Source organism: Acromyrmex echinatior, chromosome 1 (genome assembly GCF_024713525.1).
Source record: "Acromyrmex echinatior isolate Ae372 chromosome 1, ASM2471352v2, whole genome shotgun sequence".
In the NCBI taxonomy this organism is placed as follows: Eukaryota; Metazoa; Arthropoda; class Insecta; order Hymenoptera; family Formicidae; genus Acromyrmex; species Acromyrmex echinatior.
The window spans coordinates 12,760,771-12,788,742 of NC_141852.1; the positions used below are offsets into that span (position 1 = coordinate 12,760,771).

At 33.3% G+C, this 27,972-nt stretch overlaps 5 protein-coding genes across 9 annotated transcripts; 3 read left to right on the forward strand and 2 right to left on the reverse strand.

Annotated features, from left to right (window-relative positions):
* The first annotated feature begins 6,601 nt into the window (after positions 1-6,601).
* On the forward strand, positions 6,602-9,963 carry LOC105146868 (uncharacterized). 2 transcript variants are annotated; one of them, XM_011057469.2, is made up of 4 exons: positions 6,602-6,684; positions 6,788-6,916; positions 9,025-9,159; positions 9,440-9,963. In XM_011057469.2, exons 2-4 carry the CDS (start codon positions 6,811-6,813, stop codon positions 9,466-9,468), a joined length of 270 nt encoding a protein of 89 aa, XP_011055771.1. In that variant the 5' UTR covers positions 6,602-6,684; positions 6,788-6,810; the 3' UTR covers positions 9,469-9,963. The 2 variants fall into 2 exon arrangements, with proteins under 2 accessions (XP_011055771.1, XP_087268244.1); XM_087412118.1 differs by having other exon boundaries at positions 6,611-6,684; positions 6,762-6,916.
* On the reverse strand, positions 9,889-12,336 carry rept (RuvB-like helicase 2 rept). Its single transcript, XM_011057470.2, has 7 exons — positions 12,148-12,336; positions 11,667-11,774; positions 11,149-11,583; positions 10,648-11,080; positions 10,313-10,581; positions 10,093-10,198; positions 9,889-10,013 (listed from the first exon to the last, which is right to left on the reverse strand). The coding sequence occupies exons 1-7, from the start codon at positions 12,151-12,153 to the stop codon at positions 9,976-9,978; spliced, it is 1,395 nt and encodes a 464-aa protein (XP_011055772.1). The 5' UTR covers positions 12,154-12,336; the 3' UTR covers positions 9,889-9,975.
* Positions 12,337-13,305: 969 nt separating this feature from the next.
* On the forward strand, positions 13,306-22,967 carry Wdr33 (WD repeat domain 33). 4 transcript variants are annotated; one of them, XM_011057472.2, is made up of 9 exons: positions 13,306-13,885; positions 14,581-15,038; positions 15,114-15,383; positions 15,702-15,853; positions 18,254-18,351; positions 18,724-19,084; positions 19,197-19,408; positions 19,529-19,861; positions 19,985-22,967. In XM_011057472.2, exons 2-9 carry the CDS (start codon positions 14,715-14,717, stop codon positions 21,373-21,375), a joined length of 3,141 nt encoding a protein of 1,046 aa, XP_011055774.1. In that variant the 5' UTR covers positions 13,306-13,885; positions 14,581-14,714; the 3' UTR covers positions 21,376-22,967. The 4 variants fall into 4 exon arrangements, with proteins under 4 accessions (XP_011055774.1, XP_011055776.1, XP_011055773.1 ...); XM_011057474.2 differs by having other exon boundaries at positions 13,306-13,762; XM_011057471.2 differs by having other exon boundaries at positions 13,307-13,897.
* Positions 21,675-26,181, forward strand: Ns3 (nucleostemin 3). The gene is made up of 4 exons (XM_087404692.1): positions 21,675-23,234; positions 23,522-24,914; positions 25,098-25,398; positions 25,641-26,181. The coding sequence occupies exons 1-4, from the start codon at positions 23,136-23,138 to the stop codon at positions 25,786-25,788; spliced, it is 1,941 nt and encodes a 646-aa protein (XP_087260818.1). The 5' UTR covers positions 21,675-23,135; the 3' UTR covers positions 25,789-26,181.
* Ssu72 (Ssu72 CTD phosphatase) lies at positions 24,952-27,966 on the reverse strand. The gene is made up of 4 exons (XM_011057477.2): positions 27,555-27,966; positions 27,199-27,342; positions 26,741-26,999; positions 24,952-26,663 (listed from the first exon to the last, which is right to left on the reverse strand). The coding sequence occupies exons 1-4, from the start codon at positions 27,635-27,637 to the stop codon at positions 26,562-26,564; spliced, it is 588 nt and encodes a 195-aa protein (XP_011055779.1). The 5' UTR covers positions 27,638-27,966; the 3' UTR covers positions 24,952-26,561.
* Between the last annotated feature and the right edge of the window lie 6 nt (positions 27,967-27,972).

The following is a 27,972-nucleotide window of genomic DNA, read 5'->3' on the forward strand; positions in this document are numbered from 1 at the left end:
ATTTATTTAATATAAAATTAGAGATATTTCAGATGAAATGGGTTATCAATATTTCATGATATTTTTCAGTAACAGGATCAAAGTTTGTGTGAAAGTTTTCGCTACCATATAGATATCATGTATTATAGAATTAGACTAAATAAAGAGATAAAGAGATTGCAAGAGTCTGTCTAATCCCTTTCTGTACTAAATAAACGTTTATTATCTTTAATTAACTAAAGAATTCTATTTTATAGCTTCCTTTCAAATTCTCAATATCAGTGACGCAATATGGATAACTCATAACTATATAAATAGTCAAGTATTGTGTACGAATTTCTTACATTAAAATTTGTTATATTTTAAACAATATCACCTTGATATCTATTTTAATATTTCCAAACAATCTTTTGTTGCATATTGTAATGAAGCATGAAGCGTATTAGAAAATGATTTGTTAAATCACTTGAATGAGCGAAAATAGCTTCATCTTGATCTTGTAAACGAATCGTTCGCTTTCGTAAAGGAGGATTTGCGGAAAAAAGGAAGAATTTCTCCTTATTATGGTACCTGTTAAACGTAGCAGTTAATTCTTTCGGAGAGAGAACAAGCGAGAAAGAGAGAGAGAGGGGGGGGAGGGAGAGAGAGAGAGAGAGAGAGAGAGAGAGAGAGAGAGAGAGAGAGAGAGAAGAAGTATAACAGAGGCACTTCTCTCGATGAGGCGCGTGTATAAATATGCAAGGAAAATTACCCGCCCCATGGCGTAAGCTACTATGAGGAGGGCTACTTGCAGGGGCACAGTGTACTATACAGGGTGATCCATAAACCTGAATATAGCATCTATGTTTGATATTTTTTATACTTTTAAGAAAAATTAAATTATTCCTATAAATGTAGTTCTGTGTTTTGTTGTTTCCAATAAAAATGCTTTTATTTTTATTATAACGAATGTTATTCATCTTTTTTGCTTTTTACATTTGAACAAGAGTAAAATAAATTTATTAAAATATTGATTTATATTTCAAAGTTAGTAACGAAATGGTTAAAAGAAGATGTAGAAGAAGAAACCGATTATGAATCACCCCATAGATTTAGTTTGCAAGCGAGCGAGAGAGAAAGTTACAGTATGGTGAAGAGATGGGATCATAGGAGAGAGTGAGAGAGAGAGAGAGAGAGAGAGAGAGAGAGAGAGAGAGAGAGAGAGAGAGAGAGAGAGAGAGAGAGAGTGGATGAGAGAGAGAGAGAGAGGGGGGGATAACAGTCGGTGGCACAAGAGGAAGGGATGTAGGGTGCTTAGGATCGATAGATATATAGAGGCAGAAAGGAACACAGGAAGCGTCTGACACCTGGGAAACTTCTGGGGGTGGTTTCTTACGAGGTGATTCAACTCGAACTAACAAGCCGTTTTTCAATACTGATCGATAATTCGACCATGCATTTTTACATCAAATTTGTTCGTTTCAGCGATCACGACATAAGATTATCAGTGATGTAATTATTACTATTAAAATTATTGTACAAATAGATTTACATAAATAATTTATATAAATGGGAGCTCACATGCTTTTCTTCAGAACAAAATAAATGGTAAATGTATGCATTATTATATGCAACAAGTAAATTGATAGAATCAATTAATCATAATGTATAATATATAAATTAATCACGGATTAAATTATAAATTTTTTAGAAGAAATGTCCTTATCTCTTTTTATCAACTATTTATTAAACAATAACTATATATTAAACAATAATTTGAGTGCAAATTTCTATATTTTTAACATTTTATAAAAAAACTGAAGTACTACTCGTATGTTATATTAATAAATAAGAGAGATTTTACTCTATCATGTGTGTATTATTTGTGTTCTGCAGATATCCTGGATACAAATTTGAAGTTAAACATCAGGAACGCGCGAGCTTCAGGTTTTGACAGCTCAAGTACAAGCTATTAATTGGTCTGGAATCGTCCTTTACTGTCCTCTGCAGTGCAGAACCAGATAATCATTATAAATATGCATGGTTAAATTATCATAAATCAACAAAAATATTTGCTTCTCTTACTGCTTGTTATAGAAATTTAATAGAAACAAAAATTTGGAACAGAAAAAAGTAGTTATATTACGTGTAAATTTGGATATATGTTTGAGGATTCGTCAAATATTCAATCAGGGACAGTCGAGATTAAACCGACAATTTTATGGTGACAGTATGGATATTTGAAACATGTCGGGAGATGAATATTTCACTAGAGTGATACAGACATAGTTTATCCGCACTGTCAACTTAGCGGATTAAATCCCGATGTAATTCCTGATGTGAAATCCGGAGAAATTACGAGCTCTGAAATGCGCCAGTGATTAAATTTTTAATATATATTAAGCTTGTTGTATATTGTGCTTCTATATAATGCTTGCTTTTCCGCAAAAATCAAATAGAGCTTTAGAAAAACACTGTAAAAGATTTAAAAAAGCTTAACATTTAAGTATATTATAATATAATGGATATATGTGATACAAAAAATTAAAAATATTACTAATATTCTTTTAGAAATGTATTATCTTGAAACATTATAAACACTCCAAAAGAAAGCTGCACTCTTTTGAGTCATATGCGTGAATATGATATTTTTCTCATGGGGATGAGTAATATACGTACATATATGAAAGGGAGGAATGATACTAACATGCCGAAACGAACAGCGAATACTTGACACCCCTATGACTCCTCCGCTTCTCATCTTCTTTTCCCATATCGTTTTCGCTTTCCCTAAAATCCTCGAATCTTTCTTTCTTTTTAGAAATATCGATTTTTAGTATAATTTCTTTTACAAGAAACTTTTTGTTTTCTTTATAATAAGTTTAAAATAATTATCAGCATTGGATAATATTAATGACATATTCTCTTCTAAGTATGTGTCCGTATTAAACCCATCGCGAGTGCAATATACATACGTAACGTAGTTTGATTTATACAGCTAAATGTGATCTCTATTAAGCGTGTACTTTGTATATGGACTTCAGAGTATGGTAAATCACGAGGGTGTAGCATCGGGTGCGCTCCCATGGGACATAATAATATAATCGCGGCCCAAAGTACCAAGTTTGACACCGCCAATGTCGGACTAGCTTCAGAAATAATTAACAGCCTAGCTCCATGTCTCTTAGCTTGACTGGCGTCATCAGTCGTCGAAAAACATAATGTCTCTTCATCTACAGATTAAATTTTCTAATGCAATAAATAATTTAATTAATTCTTCTGCGGACAAAGATGCGAAAAAGTAGAGCGTTTTTAAAATTATTGTAATTAGAATTTTATGAAATTTGTATTAAAAAAAGAGTAACAAGATAACTTACTCCAAGACATTTTTTAATTATTTTCCCAAAGTTAATTATTAGAATTTTCTAAATTAACGAAAATATAATCATGACAATATATGTAACATAATTTATTACACGTAGATTTCCAAGTAAGTGTATCTATGATAATATTTCACTTAAAAGTTACCAAGATATGGAGTCTCTTGAATATTTTAAATATATACACATAAGTAATTAGGAACAATATTACACATAATTAGGAACTCATTACGCCTCATCTTCATAAAGTACAAATAGTTCTTCTCGAAGACCACGTTCTCAGAGATTGCTTTATAACAAAGAGGTAACAACCACCCTCATAGGCGTGACAACTCACGTGTCTGCCCACGCAGTAACTCGTGCATACACGTGAAACCGAGCACGTGAATAGGGGAGCAGGCTTTGATTCGGACTTTCGAGCGACTCTGCGAGAACTTTACGAAGAGGACAACGAGGGTTGGTGGTGCTCTCTGCGTGTAGAAGACCTTGGGGAAATCCTAATATTTTAACCAGCGCGGCGGCGAGGTATGAAAGGACCCGCGCAAGCAGAGCACTGAAAGGGAAATGGGGTGTTGTGCCGAGTCATCCCTGCGTCTACCCTCGTAGACGAGCGTCTACATACGTACATATTCGTATGCGGTACCCCTGGAGGGAAGTACTTGCAATTAACGCGGTAAGACTTGACTATTGCAAAGGGTAAGCCGTTCCTTCACCCTCCTTGGGTTCTTTCGGTTCCGATTCTCATTTAAAGTGAGCTTGGAGGAGACGAACCGGAATTTGTGCTCAGTTATTTGTCAGTGATACGTATAATTTTTACGCCTGTAACGTACATATATAATTATACTATCAGTGACATAATGCTGTTTGTTATATTAAAAAATATTTTACACGCAACATCCTCGCTTATAAATGATCTTTATTTTTGCAACGAGCGTATTCTCGAGAGTGGATTTCTTTCCCCATACCGGAAATTGACTGTGTATTGTGTTACTAAGTGCATATCCGTGTGAAATCTCAGCGGTACAGTCATCTCGAATTTTCGGATATATTCTCATGTAAAACGATCAGTCGCCGTGACGAATAGATTTTGTTGGTGCATTTCTTACAATTGTATCTATAAAATATATAGTGTCGTACATAAAATCAGTAAGTAAAATTCATGATTTTTTTATCTCAGTGACAAGAATGATGAGTTACTTATTACTATTATAGTAAAATATATAAAAATATATGTATGTAAAAATAATTTTTATAATCATATAAATATATTACATAAAATATGATGATAAAATTACTTATTCACGATTTCAAGTTTCGACACGTTTGACGAAACTTGCACGTAGAAGGAATAAAATATTTCAATATCAGCCGTGCCGATGTATTTTCAAACTTATTACATTTAACTCAAATAAAATGTGCAGAAAAAGCAGTTTCTTCGTGTTGATAACACGATGTACGATTATAGGAGCACGTGCGTGCAAAGTTATTGAATGTTTCCGCAGAGCAATTTCGTTCGATTATATCTCGGCCGATATATCTCGCATTTCCCCAATCTTTCTCTTCTTCCTTCCATTCAATTACTTGTTCCGGTAGAAAAATGGCAATAACGGTATCATATTCCCGGCTATTTGATAGACCATTCACAGGAATATTCCGTCGATAAAAGTTATCTCACCGCTTTATTTTACGGTCAAGCTCATTGACGTTCTTCTTATCATGTCATTTAACGAATTTGTGTCTGTAGAAATCAATGAAACCTCGCGTGTATTTATATTCCATTATTTTTGTATCATCTCTTTTTATTGAATCATACTTTGCAATTCATAAAATAAAGGAATATTATAAATAGTAATTTTTCTCGGAAAAAAGGGAATATACTTGCTAATGGCCAACGACAATAGCATAATATGTCTAAGTCTAATCATAATTTGATAGCTATCTCTCCAGCAGTCTACTTTCTTCGCGTCACATGGCAAAAAATCGCTGAAAAGAAGATAAAAGAAGAAGGATTTGGCTATTTCTGCTGACATAACGCTCATTCTTGGAACTACTTGCAATTCTTTCACTTTCAGGAGACGCCTCTCGGGCACCGCAAAACTGTCATCGAGTGAATAGAAAGCTCGAACTCTACGATCGTTCTTTCTTCAATCTGAATCCTTTCACTTTTTAACCCAGTTTCCATTGTTAGACTACTAGCCTGTGTTCCTGTCACGCTTGCTAATTACCGAACTATCTGTAGTTAGTACTTATCGTTTTTTTTTTCATCTCTCAAAATCATTATTGTCTTGTCTACAATTAGATGCATACTCGTATAATAAATAATAAATTTGTTCATATATTCTATTTTTAATAAATTATATTAAAATATGTGACCATATATTTATATATTTAAAACGAAGAAATTTGTATTTACGTGTCTTTTTTCGTATACACTTGTACGTCTATTTGTGTGTATTTACGGAAAAATTCTTGGAATGACGTAGGTGTATAAAGAATGATTAATACAAATCCTTGACGCTCCTTGGTCATCGTTTACAAGCACTTTGTTTCTTTCTTAGTTTACCTTCAAGCGGAATAAATCGTGGGCGTAATTTCGTCTCAAATAGTTCTTACTCATTTTCATGAGAAAATAGCATAAACATATATTTATGAAGTGGCGCGATTTCGTAAATAATTATACGTCCAAATGTTGTTTCAAAATATTATAAATATGTTTCTGTGCGAATATATAATAATAAAATTTGAAATTATATGTATTAAAATTAAATGTATATTGGAAACGTGATTTGCAATTATTTGAAGTACAATTGAAGTACAAAAAGTAGAAAATAGAGAATAAGATCTTGCGAAATGTATCTCAAAAAAAAAATAGTAAACATTTTTTGAATACAAATAGAAATGTCTTTCAATACGCAACGCGCTCGCAGAAATAAATAAATAAATTAACATTTAAAATGTAGATCAACGTAGTATGCAGTAGCATAAATAAACTACAAAAATCGAACTTTCACGCGTTCTCTCATGCGAGAGAGGAGAGCGAAAGGTACATGACGATGGAGATTTATAATTCTGTTCATTGCTCTTTCTCTCTTTCCTTTCTTCGATCTAATAATAAGTTTCTTATTTTATCTCTTCCTCATTATTATCTCTGATATCTGCGCGTCTCCTTTGCGCTACGTGGAATTATTACAATCGTAGAGTCGCGATCTTGGATTACGATCTTTTGGATTACGTCAATTCTCTTATCCATAGTTTCCCCACTCACGGTAAGTGTTTTCATTTGCTTTGGTCCACGGCAAACGAGCGCCGAGCGATAGTAGTGTCGCATCAGGTATTGCCGCGCAAGGTATTTCTCGCGACCGAATCTGCGCGTATTTATTATTTTTAAAGGATTTTTCTCAGGATTGTTATTTATTTTTAAAGGATTTTCTTCTATCACTATTTGACAGCTGCCGACCGCAGCGAGACAGGCATGGGGACTTTTTGGACCATCGTTTTTTGCGTCATCACCGTGATCGCTGTGGTGCACGCCAAGCCAACGATTTACAAAAAGAACCAAGATAATGTATTCGAGCCAGGTAAGCGAAAAATCTGCGATTCAAGAGCATTTTTTTTTTCGATTTAAATCGGTAAAAAAAAAACGCGTTCGAATATTTTGCGAAACAAATTTAAATATTCTTCTGTCCGCTTATTCTAGCTTTCCGCTTTGGAAGAGGAAAAGAGAGATTGCGTGTGTATGCTTTGAATGTTTCTTAATTACGAAATCTGAATTCTTAGCGCAACGAGGAATAATTTGTCCCTGATAAAAATAAAAATCGGAGCGTAAGTCGAATGTAATGCGAGAGTAACAGAAGCGTAAACGAAATTTCTAGAAGACGAAAATTGGAACAATGAAATGTAAAAGAAGCACTTACGCTTCTTTTACATTTTGATGTTTCAATTTTCGTCTCCTAGAAGTTTCATTTACGCTTCTGTTATTCTCCCATTACATTCGACTTACGCTCTGATTTTTATTTTTATCAGAGGTGTCGCCGGCACGTGTGCAAATTGGATGTTTTCCAATACATATCATCCATCTACAGATATGCATCATTGTATGGCAATTTCCCTCTTAAAACAATAATAAAAAAATATATCCTTTATTTTACGCTAAAAATTGTACGTGGACGAAATTGTGCTACGGGATGAGTTTTCCAATTTTGCCAAAGGATTGATCCTTTCAATTTGCGATTTTTGCAACGTGTGAAATATACATTGTCATTCCAGAAAGTTAAGTGAAATTTTATCCTGCACACCGACATAACGAAATGTCAATACGATACACATAACGTCTTAATGTTCGAAAAAATCTATTTCAATTTGAAAGTATAGTTTGCTTTTTTTCAGACAAGAGAACTTAAATAACGCACAGAAAAATGTCTACGCAGAAGAAACTTTCACTTTGATAATTAGAGTCTAAGAATCTAATTAACCACGCTAATTAACACGGAGATTGCATGTCCTTATTTCTTTTGCGCTGCGCTTGTTTCTTCTACACATCGACCGCTTCGTGCATAAGTTGATGATAAATGTATGTTAACAAAAAGGAAGCAAGATCTGAGGCGAAATGTTACCATATAAAGAGCGATCTCTCTCGAGAATTCTGAATTCGCGCAAAACAATATTTGACAGGTGAATGGAACGGAACGGTGATGTCAGACAAGTAATGCGTAGGTTTCTGATGATCAGGTCCACTATGTACGCATATCGCGTTAATAACATGCATTTCTAGCTGTATTTTTCGAAATTTTTTACATGTCGCTATATGTATTACGCATGGCAGGAGCATAGAGAGTGATATATCTTTTCTAATCTTTCTCGCTGCCGGCGCGAACGGTTGGAAAGGCGAATCGCTAAATAAAGTAAGACGCCCACGCGTAAAAGGTGTTAATAGAAGTTACATATATGTCGTCCTTGAATTGTCGTTACAACGCGAGAGAGAGAGAGAGGATCGGCGGAAAGAGGGGTAGAGACGATGCGTTTCTCAGCAACCAAGTGCAATCGTCGCTCGAGTGAACAATTCGAAAGGATTTCTCTGTGGTAGAATACTGTAGGTGTATACAACTTGAATTCATTCTAGTGTGAACAGATGCCGCTATTATAATGTACATTATAGTGTATGTAAACGAGATTTGTGGCTTGTAGATCAGATGCGAATGTGTTTCATCGAAGATTATACATATTATATGAAACGTATGACCATATATTACATTACCTCACACGTACCGCTACTGTAATTAAAATCAATATAGATATTCAATTCATATATATATATGATGATGAATATATATATATATATGATATTTGCGGTGTAGATAGCTCTATCATTGTCAAGCGATTTCTGTATACGCGACATTTACTGCCGTTCTGACATTTCCGTCGTTTAATTTTCGGTGTTTCAACTTTCTATTTTTTTCTTGCATGCGGAATGAATGATTAACTTTCACTTTATTCTCACACATATATATATATATTTGGTTATGAATATCTTATACCGATTATTGGTAATCAATATAAAATAATTGTACAAGTTACGTTATCGAGTATCGATGTATATAGTGACCTACTAAATCAGCCGACTATACGTATACACTATAAATATTTAATGATTGATTTTAATATTGAATTTAATATTTTTTTCTTTCAGTAATGGTACCCGTTTCATCCACGGTAATTCCATTGCCTGTGTACAAAGTGGGATATGGCTTAGGTTTCGTATCGAAAGATAAGAAGGCCCAATTATCGTCATTCAAACCAGAAGGTGGCATAAAATTGATTACAAGTATGTACAAAAAGTATAGCTTAAATAAAATTAAGAGATCTTGTTTTTCCGATGAACTTTTTTCATAACTTTCTCTTTTCCTTATCTATATCAATGGATCGCGACACGGATATGTGTGTGAACTGAATTGTAAAATATATGTATATACTTTTTACTCGTAAATTATTATACGTGAATAACGTACACGGTTGCATAAAAATAAATTTTTTATATAATTCATGTAAGCGATTTTTTACATTATCATAGTAATTATTAACATTAATTTATTTTTTTTTTCTAGTTAGCAAAGTACAAGAAAAGAAGATCTAATATAAATATTCTAAATTATGTCAAGTAATATTTGTTGAATCGTATCTTCAAAGAACGTTGGAAATCTGTGCGTTTTGTTATTAATCGCATCTACTTATGCACCTGTTACTGTTAAGTTATCTAATTAAGCTTTATACACCAAAAAAATGGACCTCCATAAATGTTAATCTTTAATTATTTTATCATCAAAAATATGTATTATCTCTAAGATATTAAATCAAAGCTAAGCAGTTACATATTGTATGTACGAAGTTGTTTACATATCTACCTTATCAATTATGACCTAAGATGTTTTAAATGTTTATTTAAGAGATAGAGGATAATGCGAAACATTTATTTTGTTATAAATATGTTAATATATAATTAACTAAAAATATTTGTGATAATGCATCATTTTAGAAGAATACATATATATTTCAATTATTGTTGTATTAAAAAAATTTTATTCTATTTTTTGTAATTTTATAACTTAATAAAAAATTTGTTGTAATGATATTCTACAATGTATTATGAAGAAACCTCCATGTTATCTTCAGCCGAAGCAGCTGAAACAGTATTGAAAAAATATTTAAATTTTAGTTACATTAAGTACACATATCATATAAATATAACTATATAACTTACAGAATTCATTGAACATAAAATCATCTTGATATTCCTTAAGAAATTGCGTAGATCTATTTTCATCAAGAAATAAAGAATAGACACGTTTCACATCATCAATACCGACCTATCATTTAAAACATCATCATAACATCATTACAATAATATGAAATATATTCATATTATTTCATATATAATATGAAATATATATGCAATAAATTGTATCGTCAGTCCTACTTACTTCTGTAGTTTTTCTTCGACGGCTTACAAGAGAAGCCGTCGTAATTAACTGTATTGCGTATCTCAGCGATGTTTCTGAAGCGATTCTAGTTAACACGGTCAGAGCATCGTCAGTCATTTCGCAATCCTCCTCTTCGCATCTTATTTTCAAAATTTCTTTCAACTCCTTCTCTTGATACGGACTCGTTGGAACAATAATCGCACGATCCAACAAGTCAATCGGAATGCCATGAGGGCTCTTATAATTTGTTCCTCTAATTCTTGTAATACCTACATAATTATAGATTGTTAAATAACATTGATTTAATATTAATATAATTGATTATTCGCGCATACCTCTATTTGTTGCCATAATTACAACTGGAGCCATTTCATTCTCCAATGCTCGATTCAGAAATGAGAAACATTCGATATCTAACATATGTACTTCATCGATAAAAAGTACACCCGGAACTATTTCTGCCTTCCCTTCTTCCCTCCATTCTGCGACTTTAGCATTTATTTGATCTCGCACTTCAGATTTTATCTCTCCAGTATCTCCAGAGAAAAGTGCTAAAAAGCCATGAGTTCTACTGTTTATCACATCAACTTCATGTAATGTCACAGTGTGCACGACTTCTTTGCGTTTCTGCAATTCGCCTTCTGGACATTGTACAAAACGCGTTTGCGAACCTGTCGCGTCATAATCTCGAGCTCTAGTAAAGGATCGTCCAAGTCTATTGATCTTCCCTGTGGCTTTGTCAATCGTTATAACATCACCAGCTTGTACCTGAAGATGAATAAAAAGTCGTAATACAAACGAGATATAATCTATTTAATAGACATATATATACTAACTTTTTCTTTCATTAAGCAATCAATCATTTTATTTCCTAAATCATAAATTGTTTCCATCTCAGTTGTTTTTAATGTCAACTTGCCAACTTTTACTCCAATTCCAGTTGCTGGTCTATCAACTTGAATTTCCACTACTTCACCCTCTATGATTTCTGTCTCCTCCTTAATTCTGACTCCAATAGACTTTCTAATAGCTTGAGTTAGAGCCTCTGTTTTACTCATCTCTAAAGAATAAATTTCAGAACCAGCCATTGATGTGAAAGGAGTATCTAGGCCTAAAGCTTGCGCCATTCCCATAGCAATGGCTGTTTTTCCCGTGCCAGGTTGTCCAGCCAATAAAATTGCTCGACCTGCTATTTTACTTTCCTTAATCATCTCTAAGATAACGCCAGCAGCTCGGCGTGCCATAAGCTGTCCAACCATGCCTTGAGAAACCTAATACAGTAACAACAAATGTTAATTTTCATTAAATTGTAAAAACATCAAATCTTTATAAAAAAAAAAAGCAGAATATTTACATTGCGGGGCTCTAAACTATCATTCAGTCCTAAACCTCTGATATGAGAATGAGCACCAATACGCTCTATCCTGGTGACCTCACGTACTTCTTGTACGTTAGTATTAATCTGAAATAAAAAATAATTGGATGCATGATACTTTAATATCTATGTATTACGATCAAGTAATTGCAATAAAATGGATCAAACATTTGGTTGCTATGCCAATCAATAAGGTACAAAATAATATTAGTAAATTTATAGTATTGCTTTTCTTTAAGCAATATAATTCTTTTATACAAAAATAATACAATAAACAATATATATAAATATACACAAAGTACAATAAAACGATATAATTAAAAGAGATACAGATTAATCGGCGTGTATATAGTTCTTGATGTAATAATTCAATGAGAACTATAGGAAACAATAAACTTTTTTCCTCTAAACAAACATATTTATATTTATGACAGATACATAATTAAATAATAAATCTTACCGCCATGCCTAATAATAATACTACTTCTTTTTCTCAAATCACGCAAAACGTGTGGAAACACTGCAGAAACGCACAGAACATATACTCAAAAACGTGCCGATTACCAAAGCCGTTATATGTGTGCTTTGTTTGTGAGGCAAATGTATGTAGTGGTTTGATATGTATGACTGAAATGTTTGGAGTCATACGAAAGTCGAATAGGAGAAATGTTGACAACCAATGACAAGACAAATCCATGAGGAGCTGCGCACAGGGAACGAGGAACAGAGAATAAGAATTTAAACCTATCAGAAATCATGTATTGTGGAATACAGTTTCTGATAGGTTGACATTTTTATTCTCTGTTCTCCGTTCCTTATTCCTTTCATTATGCGTAACTCCTAAGTCGGCGCGATCGCCATTGGCAAACGTAGTGTAAAGGTGCCTTTTCATTTTAGGTTTGTCATGGCAACATGCTTTTGCCATAGTTCTTTATTCACTCTAATGAGAACACACACATTGGAGTAAGTAGGAGCTATGATAAAAGCTTGGCGTTTTTTCGTTGTACAACCAAAAGCAACCACGGCTAAGACTATCTTCGTCTTCTGATCCTTGAAGAAGATAGCCTTAGTTGTGGTAGCTTCTGGTTGATAACGAAAAAATGCCATATTGGAGCATGTTGGAGCATGCGATGTGAACAAATCTGCTGATGCTCGACATTCATTTTCGGCGTGAAAATGAGTCACGTGATAGAAATTGACGAATATCAAGCGTCAATTTTGATCACGTGACTTATAGCGTTTTCGGCTCGACCGGGTTTGCGCAAACTTGAGTTAGAAAATGCTTCGCTATTGGTTGACGTTACATGCTCTACCAAGAGGAGAGCACGAAACACCATTACTTCAACCCAGGTTAGTGCAAACTTGGTCGAGTCGAAAACTCTATTTTTGACGTTGAAAATGAGCGTCGAACGTCAGCATGAAAAGACACCTTAACGCTGCAAGTACTTCGTTGACCAATCAGAAGAACGAATTTTACGAATTGACCAATCAGAGAATGCTTCAAAGCATTTGCAGAGTGAAGTGGACCGAAATTGTAAACTACCAGTGCGAGTTCTGATTGGCTGCTGCTTTTCCATTTTCTGTTTTTTTTTTGTCAAAGTGTGAACATGCCCTTATACATTATCAACAATTTCAATACTAGCAGTGAATTTCGGAGCACAGTTTATAGTGTCAATACCAACCAAAAAATCTGTAGTTTTTATAACCATAAAGACGGAAGTCATGCCGGAAGTGGCGGCCACAGCCGACTGCCAAAGCGGATGTCATCGCCCAAGAAAGAGTAATGGCGTCCGCGACGAGGGCACGATATTCTCGCGGTTCGTCTGTTATGTCGCGAATTGGATATTGAAACAACTGGCTCGGTGTTAACTTTCATCGTTTTCATCGAGAACTTTTTCTCTATAGTTCAAGATCGATCGTGTCTTTCGTAAACGAAGCCTGAGAGCTTCTCAATACAAGACGCTTTGTGAAAGCGTGGCGACTGAACTGGTGGTTGTGTACGTTCTCGTGTAGAAGCACGTCATCAACGAAGAGAACGTGAATCTGAGTTTCGAAATGTTCGTCAATTCAACGCGGTAATTCCGATTGTCAACTTTAATCGACCAATCATGAACTGAGAATTTTCGGAATCGCACGTTTCACTATCTACTTCCTATGTGTGTACTACATCGTCATACTCATCCTGTGTGCTACATGAAGTAACGTGACGTGTATATATCATTTTTGTCTCTCCTTGAATATGTTTTCCTCGAGTCAATTGATTTTTTATTTATAATTATAATTGAATAAAAAGGAGTTTTATATGTATAATTAATATGAATCTAATTTTTATAATTGAGTCAATACGTAACTCATTAGAAAAGATTGCTGTAGATTTCTCTTTAAAGCATCTTTTTCCGTAGAAATTATACATTATAAATAAAAATTAAGATAAATTGAAGTACTGTAATAAACAATAAAAATAATTAATGAAGAATGAAATATCCTTATAATTATATTAATATTGTTATTTTAATTTAATTTTATTTAGACACTTATAATTTGTATAAAATCAATTGTTAAAAAATTTAATTGAGTTGTCAACTACATGATTTTATTTATTATGCTTAAAAGAGAAATATAAGAATCTTTAAATGGCATAATATAATTAAATTTACAAATAAACATAATTTCATATTTGATTTAACATACTGTTTTAGAATTTTTAAATTATTAGGTGTTGGAATTAATTCGTAGCGTTTTTAATGAAAGAATGTTATTTATTTCACATGAGCATTAAAAAATACATTAATGAAAGTACTTCCCATCACTTGTAAAACGCTACGAATTAATTCCAACACCTAATATAGTTTATTTTATATAAAGATTGATATATTTTTTATATTTTTTATAGGGTCCTTCACCAGAATGGATCTATTGATTGATCACAGGATTGTTACTGCCATGAAATATATCTGACGTCTATTGTCCAAATAAGCTGGAGAACGTGTAATTTGAATTAATTGCCTGTATTTATATCCTCTCATAATGTCTGGAAACATTCAATTTGCGAATCCACCGCCGACTGTAAGCTTACCCAACATGTCTGTGCCACCACCTACAACTCCGAATTTGTCAGCGCCACCACCAAATTTAACCACTATAAACACATCGGGAAGTTATCAACATCGATATACAAATCATAGAGAAGGCAATCGCGGTTTCTTTAAACCATTTAGACCTTATCATGCTCCAAAAATTGTCACTGGAGGACAAGAGACTCTGCAAGATGAATTTGATGGCAAGAGGCTGAGGAAATCTGTTATGCGAAAGACTGTCGATTACAACTCCGCCATCATTAAAAGCTTAGAAGTAAGTATAAGTCTCATTGTAAATTGATAAAATAATATTTTCCGACATTATATCTAAACTTTTGAATTTTTACAGAATCGAGTATGGCAGCGGGACTATAGAGATCGTCGCGCGCTTCAGCCAGATGTAATATATTATCCTGATTTACTCCCTCCACCAAGTTATATTGACAACCCTATAAATGCAGTTACCACGAGGTTCGTAAAAACGGCTACCAATAAAATGCGTTGTCCAATTTTTTGTATGGCTTGGACACCAGAGGGTAGACGTCTTGTCACTGGCGCTTCGAGTGGAGAATTTACCTTGTGGAATGGCCTTACTTTCAATTTCGAAACTATTCTGCAGGTATATTTTATATTATAAGTGTAGAGAATTAATATTTTGCTTGAAGACAATTGAAAGGCAATGACTTTATTTTAAATTTATATATGTATATATATAATAGTTTTATAACTTATTTTATCAGATTGAGATATCTCGAGAGATAAAACTTTGTATAATTTTGCAATTCCTATAATAGTTTTGAATATCTTATAGAGTATAGAGATTATTTTGCTATATAAAAGATAATTTTATAGTCTTTTATTTTTATTATTGTGTACTGTAATACTTGTAATTTTTAGAAAAAGTTCTCTAACAAGAGAAATTAATTTATTTGTTTAGGCACATGACAGCCCGGTCAGGACAATGGTATGGTCACATAATGAAAGCTGGATGGTAACAGGCGACCATGCGGGTTACGTGAAATATTGGCAGAGCAACATGAACAATGTCAAGATGTTTCAAGCACACAAAGAAGCGATTAGAGGACTCAGGTATATCATCCACCACACTAGTCCTTACGTCTCTTGCGTCACTGTTGCCGATCGGTCCATCCTTGCCGTAGTTAGGATATCGGACGTGACTCTTCTTCTCTTCCTTTTCTGGTTTTGTGCAGTTTTTGACAAAGCAATAGTGATTCTTGTATGGGTACACAGGTGATTTTAAACGAGTTTCAATATAAAACATCGGATAGAGTACAACAAAATATGACATTTCCGTCGTGAACCATGGAATGAACCATGAAATGTTCATGAAAGAAGTTAATTGTTAAATATCTCGATCGAATTCGTGTAAAAAAAATTTCGATATCTTTTGCCGAATTAGAAGATTTTTGGAATGGAATAGTTTTCATCGTGTATAAAAATATTTTCATATATTGTGGCAGATATTATATTTTTAAAACAATAAATTTTAAAAAAGTTCAATAGAATTTGCAAAACTAATAAATAAATATTTTTACCGCATTTTTATCGCGTTCTAAAAATCAGTATACAAAGATAGTGTAAATTTTTTGCGTACATTATATGCGCGTATCGATATAATTTATTATTTGTATTTATAGAGTCTTAGGGACCTAACTTTCGATTAACTAACTACTCCACATAATAGTATCGATAATGCGTTTAACACACATCGAAGTGACACACATTTTAAATTAAGTTGTTATAATGCTATTAGGTCCTTATGGCTCTCGTTTTAAGCTGTTTATGTGGCTAGATTATTTATTCGGCAAAGATGTATGTTTTAGATGAATAAAAGAAAAATATATATATATATACATATATGGCAATACCTAGTCGAGATTCCCATATAATGATAAATAAAAGATGAAATATCCTGTGTCCTTCTTATATCGTTTAAGTTTCAATAAAGTTAAATAAAGACATTATTATTGCATGGCTATGAAAATAAAATATTTTATCTTTAGTTTATGTGTCACACTTGTGCCCTTTCGCAGATATGAGAGAGAGAGAGAGAGAGAGAGAGAGAGAGAGAGAGAGAAAGCGAGAGAGAGAGAGAAAGAGAGAGAGGGGGGAGGGGGGGAGAAAGAGCGTAACAGACAAATATAAGACATAATTCATGTACACTTCGGACATTTTTTTGTGCAATAAATGTTAAATTTAAAAAAAAATTACTATTAATACATCACTCGGTGGTCATGTGGCATCAAAAATCAATCATAGTTTTACCAGATGAAATTGTTTCACTACCTGACAAATAATGGTATTTTTTATTTGAGTGCCAGATATGACTGTCGCGGATGGTTTTTTGTTTATTTATAATATATGTTTATACATATAAAGATTCCTTTTTTTATTACTGATCTCTATTTCTCACAATGGCGTACTCGTAAAATTCGGCTTTACTCGTAAAAAATGTGTTCTATTACATTTGTTCTGGTTTAAGTTAAAATTCGGAAATATACTACACTCATGTGTGCACTTTGTGTACGTTTGCTCGTATTTCTTTTCTGTCTCTCCGCGCGTATACTGCTATCAGCAACAAACACACTGGGAGAATCATCAAAGGAAAGCTAGAAACTATTATAAAATGACTACTTAATATGCATTTAATTATAATTTACAATTTACATTTATTTTTTATCGTGTGATTTAAGATACATATTATAAAATTTTAGATATATATATATATTTAAAAAAAAATTAATTGATGCAACTAGAGCATATTAAAAAAGATTTTTTTATTACAGTATATAACAGCTATAATTTAAAGAACTTTTAAAGAAATCCATAAAAAATGTCGATAATTTGATAACGTATTTTCTATTTTTGCATATATATATATATATATATATATATATATATATATATATATATACATATACATATATGTCAACATTGCATGCGGTAGTTATAACAAAAATAATGAGGAATCAGTAATAAATGTAGGCAATTGTATGTTTGACTCAATGCTAAAAACTAACGAGTTATACCGTAATAATGTCCGTAAGGTGTATCATGTTTTTCATATCATTTCTTTATAATATATAACTATATTTATAACTATTTTATACTCTTTCTTATTAGATTTTTCTTCGCTTTGCTATAACAAAATGATTTAATTTTTGTAAAATGAATTCAATAAAAATTCGTAAAGACAACAATTGTATTTATTTTCTTACAATTAGTTATTTCAAGATATTAAACTATTATTTGATTTCTTACTTCTTAAACTAATTACATGAATTTTTGATATATTACAATGTTACAATAAACGGTTAATGCTTTTTCAGTATATCCCGCAAATTTAATAAACTGCTCCAGCTTATCTTTGTTTTTTCATTATGAATATTAGCAAATATTAATACAATTTTTATTATATATGGTAATGCATTGTTCAAATGTAACTTGTTTTTTTTTTTGGGCGGGTAGTTTCAGTCCGACGGATCACAAATTGGCAACTTGCAGTGATGATGGAACTGTCAGAATTTGGGACTTTCTTCGCTGTCACGAGGAACGAATTCTCAGGGGTATATATATTTTTGATCTTATAAATATTATATGAAATTTATCTTTTTCTTTGATTATTATTTAAATAGCTTAGTGTATATTTTGACATATATTTTTTATTCTTACAAATTACATATTTATCATATACATACATAAGTATGTATATATATAAAACTATTTTATATATATATATATATATATATATATATATATGAGATAGTCTACTTTCTTAAAATAGAATTTTTATTTCATTATTAAAAACAATTGATAATGATTTTTTTTCGAAATTTTACATTATTCTATTTTATGTTTTTTTAGCAAATAAAAAATCACACAAAAACACATACACACACATATATTAAACACAATATTTCATAGTATTTTTTCTACAGGTCATGGTGCGGATGTCAAATGTGTACATTGGCATCCACAAAAGAGTCTAGTCATTTCTGGCAGCAAAGACAATCAGCAACCAGTGAAACTTTGGGATCCGAAAACTGGACAGTCTCTGGCGACTCTTCACGCACATAAATCTACCGTGATGGATGTCAAGTGGAATGAAAACGGTAATTGGTTGGTAACTGCATCAAGAGATCATCTCTTAAAACTTTTCGATCTCAGAAATCTTAGTCAAGAAGTTCAGACTTTTCGTGGCCATAAAAAGGAAGCGTCTAGTGTCGCGTGGCATCCAAGCCATGAAGGTCTCTTTTGTAGTGGTGGTAGTGATGGCGCCATACTCTTCTGGCATGTTGGGTACATATTGTTCTTGCTTATAATCAACATAATCACTTTTGATTTACTTATATGATTGTTATTTTTCTTAATACTGAATTGACATTACAGTTAACTTTATTTTGAATTTCAGAGCGGATAAGGAAGTGGGAGCGATAGAACAAGCGCACGATAGCATAGTTTGGACATTAGCTTGGCATCCATTGGGACACATCTTGTGTTCTGGCAGTAACGATCACACGTCTAAATTTTGGACGCGTAACAGACCGGGAGATCTAATGAGAGATAAATACAATCTCAATACATTACCGGCAGGTTCGGCTGGTATCGATGACCACGAAATTGGTACTGAGTACTGAATATTTCCTAAAATTATTTCAATGATATGATATAATATTTAATATATTTTTTATTTTCTCTTTCTCTCTCTCTCTTTAATATCTTATTCCGCTTCATTTGTCTTAGCTGATGAAGCAGCGGTGATACCTGGTATGGGGCCAGAGGATAGAATCAATGCAGATTGTGAATCCGAAGAGAAAAATGGTGGAATCCCCGGTCTGGATTTAGATCACGCTGTGGACGAGGGCAAGAAATTCGCCAATAAGAAAGTTCCATATAGTAAACCGATACCGCGAAATTTCCAAGCGCAGTGGAATGAAATAGAGGGCGAAGATGAGCAAGTCGAATTAGTTAATCAGTTCGTCAATCAATTAATAGAGACAACGCCAGGTGCTGTACCACTAAACGAAGTTACGCCTAACGCCATTATATTATATGGGAAAATGATTCCAGTGGAATGTAAGCAATATATTTTAGTAAAATAAGTGTAATCAGCTTAAGCATATACATCAGTCTTAAAGCATATTAATTTAAAAAAATACGCAGTTATATATAGTTATTAAATTCAGTTGCATCTTTCAGCTGGCTCCAAACTGGCGCAGGCAATCAGTAAAGGAACCGATGCCATAAACAAATTAGTATTTTCTGGTGAAGTAGAAGAATTACGGGAGTTGGTATGTCCACAGGCTGATATGGAAGTCGAAGAATATCTGCTGGACGATAAAGAGATCGATTTTTCTAAAGTGCCCAACGTAAATTTGCCGCCACCCTTGCCTAGCTCCAAATTTGCACAGAATCCGGAACTGCTGAAATCGCTGAATCGCGGCGGCAAGCGTAAGTTCGATCAGCTAATCGGCTGGAGCGATGGTGGAGCTAGTGATCGTATATCTAAGATGCATCAGCCGGTCTTCAGTGGTGTGATTACGGAGGACTCGCAGTCCAACGACACTGATTTGAGATTTAGCAAGTCAAGTCTCGCCGCGGAGAGTAATTCCTTCCATAGCGGGCAAGATGAAGATCATAGGAGGAGCGGTCTTCACGATCTATCGAGAAGTAATCGTGGCGATGAAGATCTTAGATTCAACATGTCTACCGGTCCTGGTAGACCCAGTTCAGTTAACGAATACGATTCACGCGGCAACAATTTCGCGGACAAGGATTTTCGCAATTTCCTGTCATCCAAGTCTTTGGATGATGATGATTATGACGAGCGGGAACATGATAACGCCAGCGGCCGCTGGGACGACGAAGAGGCTGATGGATCGCGTGGTAAATTGGACAGTACATTCGGCAACAATTTTGACAAACGCGACAATGGTGTAGCAATGGGCATGGGTAATAATATGCATGGTCCTATGGCTGGTATACCGCATCTGCCGAATCATCATAACATGCAAAATATTAATCCCAACATGCCGCCACCGATGCCAAGCCTTGTGCCGCATCCCAACATGTCACAGCATCCTAGCATGCAGGGTAAACCGCCGCATCCTGGTATGCCCGGTATAGATGGCCCGATGCCACCCCATATGATGCCGCCCCATCCAAACATGCATCCAGGCTTTGGACCCAATGGACCGCCGCCCGGTGGTTTCGGACCCAATTTTCGACCACCACCGCCGAATAGCAATTTCGGCCCAAATCATTTTAGACCAAATCCAATGCTACCATTTGGACCGAATCAGGGCCCGCCGCCATTTGGCAATAATTTTCAGGGACCGCCCAACTTCCGCGGACCAAATGTCGCTCCGATGAATTTCGACCGACCAAATTTCGGACCTAATTTCCGCGGACAAACTCCACAGGGTCAATTGAACAATTTTAATTCCAACTTTGGCAATTTTGGCAAAAATGGTCCCAATCGCGGCATAAGTCGTGGTGGTGGCGATATGGGCAGGGGCGGCTATAATAATCGCGGCAGAGGACGTGACAACGATCAATCGAGAGGAGGGAGAGGAAGAGACAATTATTGAAGAGATTTCTCAGAACAATATGCGTGATTATCGACAATGTTCTTATGCCTCGATATAAACTGTCTTGCATGAACTGTTCAGTGAAACTTTGACTCAGTATATAAAATAATGTGCCGGCGTCCTTGAATGAGTGAACTTTGTTACTCATATGCGAAAATACCTGGTACTCGTATGGTATTTATGAAGTATATATATAGATATATATATATATAGATATATGAGATATATGTATATATATATGTGTGTGTATATATATACATATATAATATATATTTTATATATATACATATATATATTTCTCCTTTTTTTTATGATTCGCCTAATGAGCTAACGATCGAGTACTTTGTGTGCAAGAATTGCGCGAATTGATTATGTATAATAGGTGATTAATTAAACTTTCTTTAAAGAAGAAAGAGAAGAGAGAGAGAGAGAGAGAGAGAGAGAGAGAGAGAGAGAGACGAGAACGAATCGCTGATTCAAATTTGGATTTACTCTGAATCGAGTTGATTTATGTGATGCAGTATGCTACAATATGAACAGTTTTTTTTTTCAAGATGGAGAAACACGAAATTGTAATATAATGTATTAGGGATTGGCGACATGAATACTAATCCGATAGGAACTGTTCACAAGCTGCCTTGCGAGGAAATTCTTATTCCATATGTGTCGGCAAGCATTAATCGTGTTGAGTGATGCATAATCCTGGAGGAGAATGAACACAATGTATGACTGACTTTTGTGTTTGTTATCGTCCGAAGGACGTGAGATTGCCGGAACAGTCTATCAACTATTAATAAAACGGAATAACATAAAGCATCTTTCGTTTCTGCCCTATTTTCGCATGTGTTATACGATAAGCGAGCGAGCTCAACTGGGATAACCGTGACATAAAGAAAAAAGAATTTTTTAAAGATTTAAAAACGATATAAGTTTTCAAATAGTATATATTATTGAATTTGATGCAACAGAGAGTTGTAAAAAAGTTGTAAGTTTCTTACAACTTTAAAATTATAAAATTGTCCATTTAAAGATTATAAATTGTGACTTATTTCACACTACTAATTTGAAAGCTTGTAATATTTCTCTTAGTACATATCTTTATACATATCTGTTGAATATATATAGCTATAATTTTTTACAATTACTTTATTTTATGTAATAACAATTATTAGATTATTATTGAAAACACTATTCTAATGTCACAATTATCCTGATTGAATTTATATCGATTTTCTCTTGATCTTGTATAATATGCAAATGTAATACAGCGAATATCGAATCATGATGAAATTTTGAACGGAAACAGGATATTAGAGATCGAAACCGATAATGATAATGATTCAATGAGTTTAATGTTTCATATTGTAAATTCGTGTTTTTATAGTTGCACTTAAAAATATTAAAATACATTTTCTCTATATCTCAATTTTATCGGAACACGAATTCGATCTATTTCGATCTCTGAATTATGTTCCTCATTATATAGGGACATTTTGAATTGTAACATGATGTATCCATCGATTTATTTCAAGAAACGTACATAATTTGCGTTATTTATTAATTATCAATAAATTGCATTCTTTTAATAATAACTTGATCGTTGAGAGAGGCTTGATTCTTTTTTATGTAGTGGTAGAACTACATAAATCCTTCGTGTGAGGCGAGGTTATATAGTTCGCAAAACTTAACCTTCAAGTTGCAGATATTGCAGAGTCACATACTGTTTTTGCAACGGATAAATATTATCTAACAAAAAAAAGATGGGCAAGAAAGGCAAAGGAGGAGGTGGTAATTTAGGAAAATCTTTAATTAGGGATCGATTTGGATCTACGAAAATTAAGAGGAACAACAATGAGTGGGTATGGTAAAACAAATTGTAACCTTTTCTTTTAAATGTCCTTTTGACAAGTGTGGGCGAATTGGGATTAATTTCATAGATTTTTCATAAATAATGCAATTTGCAAAAGTATTCTGTCATGTTTATATTTTTAGTCATAAATAACATGTTCATTCATGACGTTTATCAGAAATTTTATCAGTTGCTAAGTTTATCTACTAAGTATTTTATCTATCGATGATGTATTTGTTAATAAATTAATTGTTGATAAACTATTATTTAGAATATCTTTTCTCGCCTTTTATATAGCTTCACACTACAGAAATCAATGACGGTTACGATTGGGGTCGACTCAATTTGCAATCAGTTACAGAGGAGAACTCGTTTCAAGAGTTTCTGTCGACTGCTGAACTTGCAGGAACCGAGTTTACTGCAGAGAAATTAAATATTAAATTTGTGAATCCCAGTAGTAGTGGTTTGCTTTCAAAGAATGAAAAGGAGAAAATATTAGAAATACAAGAAAGAAACAAGGGTCTTGTTAAGATACCTAGAAGACCCAAGTGGAACACCTTAAGTGCTCAGGAATTACACACTCTTGAGAAAGAGGCATTCTTAGAATGGAGACGCAATTTGGCCAAGTTACAAGAAGTGGAAGGATTGATATTGACACCTTATGAGAGAAATTTAGAGTTTTGGCGACAATTGTGGAGAGTAATAGAACGCAGCGACGTGATTGTACAAATCGTAGATGCACGCAATCCATTGCTCTTTCGCTGTGAAGATTTGGAACATTATGTTAAAGAAATAAATTCTGACAAATTAAATATGATTCTTCTTAATAAAGCAGACTTTTTAACGGATGAGCAAAGAGAGACATGGGCAAAATATTTTACAGACTTAAATATACGAGTGGCCTTTTTTTCTGCCACATTAGCTGCAGAAAAACAATCAATAAAAGAAGAAGAAGAAGATGAAGATGCAAAATCGATAGATAAAAATGACGATGATGATGATTGTTTGAATAAAAAGGATGAAAGTAGTACTGATGAGTGGAACTCTGAATTTGCTTCGGAATCAGAGTATGAAAGCGCAGAAAATAGTATCATTGACAATGATACATCTACTGTATCTAATATAGAAATTGATAATGACAAACAAATGGAAACTCAATGTGCAATGGAGAACTTAAACATCTCTATGATAGAGGAAGACAAAACAAGAGAAATAGTTAATTCATCGAAATTATTAAATAGGAATGATCTCGTAGAATTATTTAAAACAATTTTTGCGGGTAACAAAACCTATACAGATGGAGTGACAACAATTGGTTTGGTAGGATATCCGAACGTTGGAAAAAGTTCTACTATCAATGCTTTGCTCATGGATAAAAAGGTTTCGGTGTCTGCCACGCCGGGCAAAACTAAGCATTTTCAAACTTTGTATTTAGACAAGGATTTATTATTATGTGATTGCCCAGGTTTGGTGATGCCAAGTTTTCTTTGTACAAAAGCGGAGATGATCTTAAATGGCATACTGCCGATTGATCAGATGCGAGATCATGTACCAGCAATTACATTGCTGGCTACATTGATACCTAGGTACATTCTAGAAGATCTTTATGGTTTTATGTTACCTATACCATCCGAGGGAGAAAACTCAAATCGTGCTCCAACTGCAGAGGAGCTTTTAAATGCACACGGTTGTATGTAATCATTTAAATTGAAATATATTAAAAAGTATTAAATTAAAACTGCCCCAGTTTTATATTTATAATATTACATGTTGTATAATATATAAATTATGATTTATGTTCATACATTTATTTGTAATAATTATAATGTATATTTCTATAAATTGATATCGTATATGCATATATCGTTTGCAGATAATAGAGGTTTTATGACGCAGAACGGTCAACCAGATAATCCACGTTCAGCCAGATACGTTTTGAAAGATTTCGTTAATGGTAAATTGCTATACTGCGTTGCACCGCCAACGTTTGACCAAGAGCGCTTTCACACGTTTCCACCGCGACGTCGTAATATATCCATGAATAAACACGTACCACCCCGAACGATTCGCATAAATGAAGGATGTCGAGTAACGGTCAACGCTGTAGATCGGAAATTTTTCCAAGATACACACATTAAGAAGATTCGCGAACCTGTGCTGCAAAACTCTACAATGTAATGTCAAAATGTTGACTTTATTTAAGTAGTCTCTCTTATATAATAGTGTGACAATATAATCAAATAATCTATTAAAATGTGTTCGAATTCTAATCAAGTGACTTTGTCATACATGATTGAAATATATATATATATATATATATATATATATATAATAAATATTTAGAGAGACTATTATCAGAATGTCTCGTATTTACTTCATATACAAAATTCATTTGACTGATGCAATTAATTTCCAGGCACGCGGGATCAACGGTTAGTTTAACAGAATCGGTCGACGGTCATTCAAATAGAATCAAAAAACCATGGAAAATTATGAATAAACATGTTAATAAAAATAAACGTGAAAAGGCTCGAAGATTGTATGCTCATCTTGATCAACACTGAGTACAAAACATGTGAAAAATATCATCGTTTTGCATTTTCTCAATCTGTTGGTTTTATCAGTAACAGCCATGTAATATAGCTGTATGATTATGTATATATAATGTGTGTATGACAACTCTGCAACGTTCGAATATATATATATATATATATATATATATATATATATATATATATATTAAAATGTGTACATATAATATATATATATATATTTATATATCTCGAACATACGTACATATTCTTTTGTACATTGAATATATAAATATATAATTTACATGTGTATATTATATATTGTGTATATTATATATACGTATATTGTGGATTTATATTCGGATGTAATCGTGCACGATGAACATGTATGTATATGCTTAAATATAGTGTGTTTTATATTTTATACTCTCTGCATTTATTCCTTTTTCATTTCATACTTAAAGATTGATACCATTCTACAGACTTTGTTTAATCTTGATGTAATGTAAATCATAGAATACGTTATCAACTTCACACAGTCTACCATGTTAATTAGATTCCATGGAAATAACCGTTAAATAAGAAATACAAGCGGATTTTTTCGTTTGAGTTAAAATTTATAGTCCATCTGATTCTATTTGATAGCTAAATATATATGTATGTATATATATATATATATATATATATATATATATATATATATATATACGCGCAGTAAATTATATATAATTAATTTTAATTTCTGTTATAAATAAATTTCAAATTTGATGAACACCAGATTCCTGATAATTCTTGTGTCGGATTTTTCAGTAAAATAACACAGTGTGCAATATTGTTCTTGCAAATTTGGCCTCAAATTCATGGAGTAATTCATCTATGTCATTGTCTAAGTCTTCGCTATTTGCCAACTAAAACATGAACATTTGCATATTATAAAATTGAAATATATTTCAAATTAATTAAAATTAAAAAGAATATATAATACCACTGTTACTAGCTCGCATATAAGAAACGAGCCTACTGTGGCTTCTTCGTGATTATCCTGAATGTCAATATTAATCAAATGCACAGGTTGATTATCTTCTTTAGTTCTAGATTCCATGCATTCGATTACTTGATCGTATACACGTTCCTCGCATGAAATTAGAATATCAAACTTATCCTTGGACAATTGAAATCGTTCCGGTCTAGGTTTTATTCGACGGTTCCGATCCAGCATATGTAGTAAACCATTCTGTGTATAACTGTACTAATTATTAAGGAATAATTAATATAGAAAAGATATAGTATTATATAAAGAAAATTCTTTTTTTATCTAGATAAATTAAAATTAGTAGCTTAATAGCAAAAATTTATAAAATTTATTAGCAAACAAAACAGATTTATATTTTTAATATTACATATGTCAGAAAAGTATCAAAAAGCTTATTTATATAAGGATACTATTGCTTGTCTTTCATCAATAAATCATTGTAGATCTCATCGTATGAAGTTCCAAAGTCGTAGATATTAGGGCGATCTGGTGCAGTACCAGGTAATTTGACCTTGTCTCCAGTTCCAAATGATTTCACATTAAATCCCTTTTTGCTGAAACACAATCATATTTTCAAATGAGATGCACATTCTATGCAACAACTTGATTTCAATTATTAAATATTGCAATATTTTGGAGGATTTAGCAATTTGAAAATAAGTATCGAAAATTGCATTCTACAAGAAGAAAGTCACAAATCATCGAGGATGCAATTGTCAATGGATTAATCGGTTTGCACGAGGTTAATCATTGATTGACTGATTACCTCAGAAAAGCATGTGCCTCCATGCTCCTGTTCATGTTACTGGAACATATTACAGCTACGCTGATGGAATTTGGTGCTGGCATTTTTCCGCGCGTTTCTATCAACGGTAAAAGGGCCGTGATAGTCGTGAAATCGTCTAACCAAAGATAATTTCGCGTTTGAAGGTTATATTTGAAAGGTTACAAAGGATGCATGTGATACGCGACGTGTAAATTTTTGATGCGAGTGTAATTTATTTCTTTTTATCTGAATTTAATCGAAGCGTAATGGAGGCGCAATGCAGCCCGAGCGAACGTTAATCATTCCCCACGGCGAGAAATTATCCTAACGGATTATTTAGGAGCAATTACGGGAAGATCCCGAACGCTATCACGATCCACGACGATCTGTTCTCCAGTCTCCGCAAGTCTCCGTCTCC

Bases quoted from the DNA above. Each gene is read 5' to 3' on its own strand.
- Ssu72 (XM_011057477.2), bottom strand. From the start codon at position 27,637: ATGCCAGCACCAAATTCCATCAGCGTAGCTGTAATATGTTCCAGTAAC. The intron at 27,000-27,198 runs GTATCCTTATAT...TAATTAGTACAG, and splicing joins TTGATGAAAGACAAGCAATA to TTATACACAGAATGGTTTAC. The intron at 26,664-26,740 runs GTATTATATATT...TTCATGTTTTAG, and splicing joins TATGCGAGCTAGTAACAGTG to TTGGCAAATAGCGAAGACTT.
- LOC105146868 (XM_011057469.2), top strand. From the start codon at position 6,811: ATGGGGACTTTTTGGACCATCGTTTTTTGCGTCATCACCGTGATCGCT. The intron at 6,917-9,024 runs GTAAGCGAAAAA...TTTTTCTTTCAG, and splicing joins AGATAATGTATTCGAGCCAG to TAATGGTACCCGTTTCATCC. The intron at 9,160-9,439 runs GTATGTACAAAA...TTTTTTTTCTAG, and splicing joins TGGCATAAAATTGATTACAA to TTAGCAAAGTACAAGAAAAG.
- rept (XM_011057470.2), bottom strand. The intron at 11,081-11,148 runs GTTAGTATATAT...ATTCATCTTCAG, and splicing joins ATTGCTTAATGAAAGAAAAA to GTACAAGCTGGTGATGTTAT. The intron at 10,582-10,647 runs GTATGCGCGAAT...ATAATTATGTAG, and splicing joins AATTATGGCAACAAATAGAG to GTATTACAAGAATTAGAGGA.
- Ns3 (XM_087404692.1), top strand. From the start codon at position 23,136: ATGGGCAAGAAAGGCAAAGGAGGAGGTGGTAATTTAGGAAAATCTTTA. The intron at 23,235-23,521 runs GTATGGTAAAAC...CCTTTTATATAG, and splicing joins AGAGGAACAACAATGAGTGG to CTTCACACTACAGAAATCAA. The intron at 24,915-25,097 runs GTATGTAATCAT...TATCGTTTGCAG, and splicing joins GCTTTTAAATGCACACGGTT to ATAATAGAGGTTTTATGACG.
- Wdr33 (XM_011057472.2), top strand. From the start codon at position 14,715: ATGTCTGGAAACATTCAATTTGCGAATCCACCGCCGACTGTAAGCTTA. The intron at 15,039-15,113 runs GTAAGTATAAGT...GAATTTTTACAG, and splicing joins CCATCATTAAAAGCTTAGAA to AATCGAGTATGGCAGCGGGA. The intron at 15,854-18,253 runs GTATATCATCCA...TTGGGCGGGTAG, and splicing joins GAAGCGATTAGAGGACTCAG to TTTCAGTCCGACGGATCACA.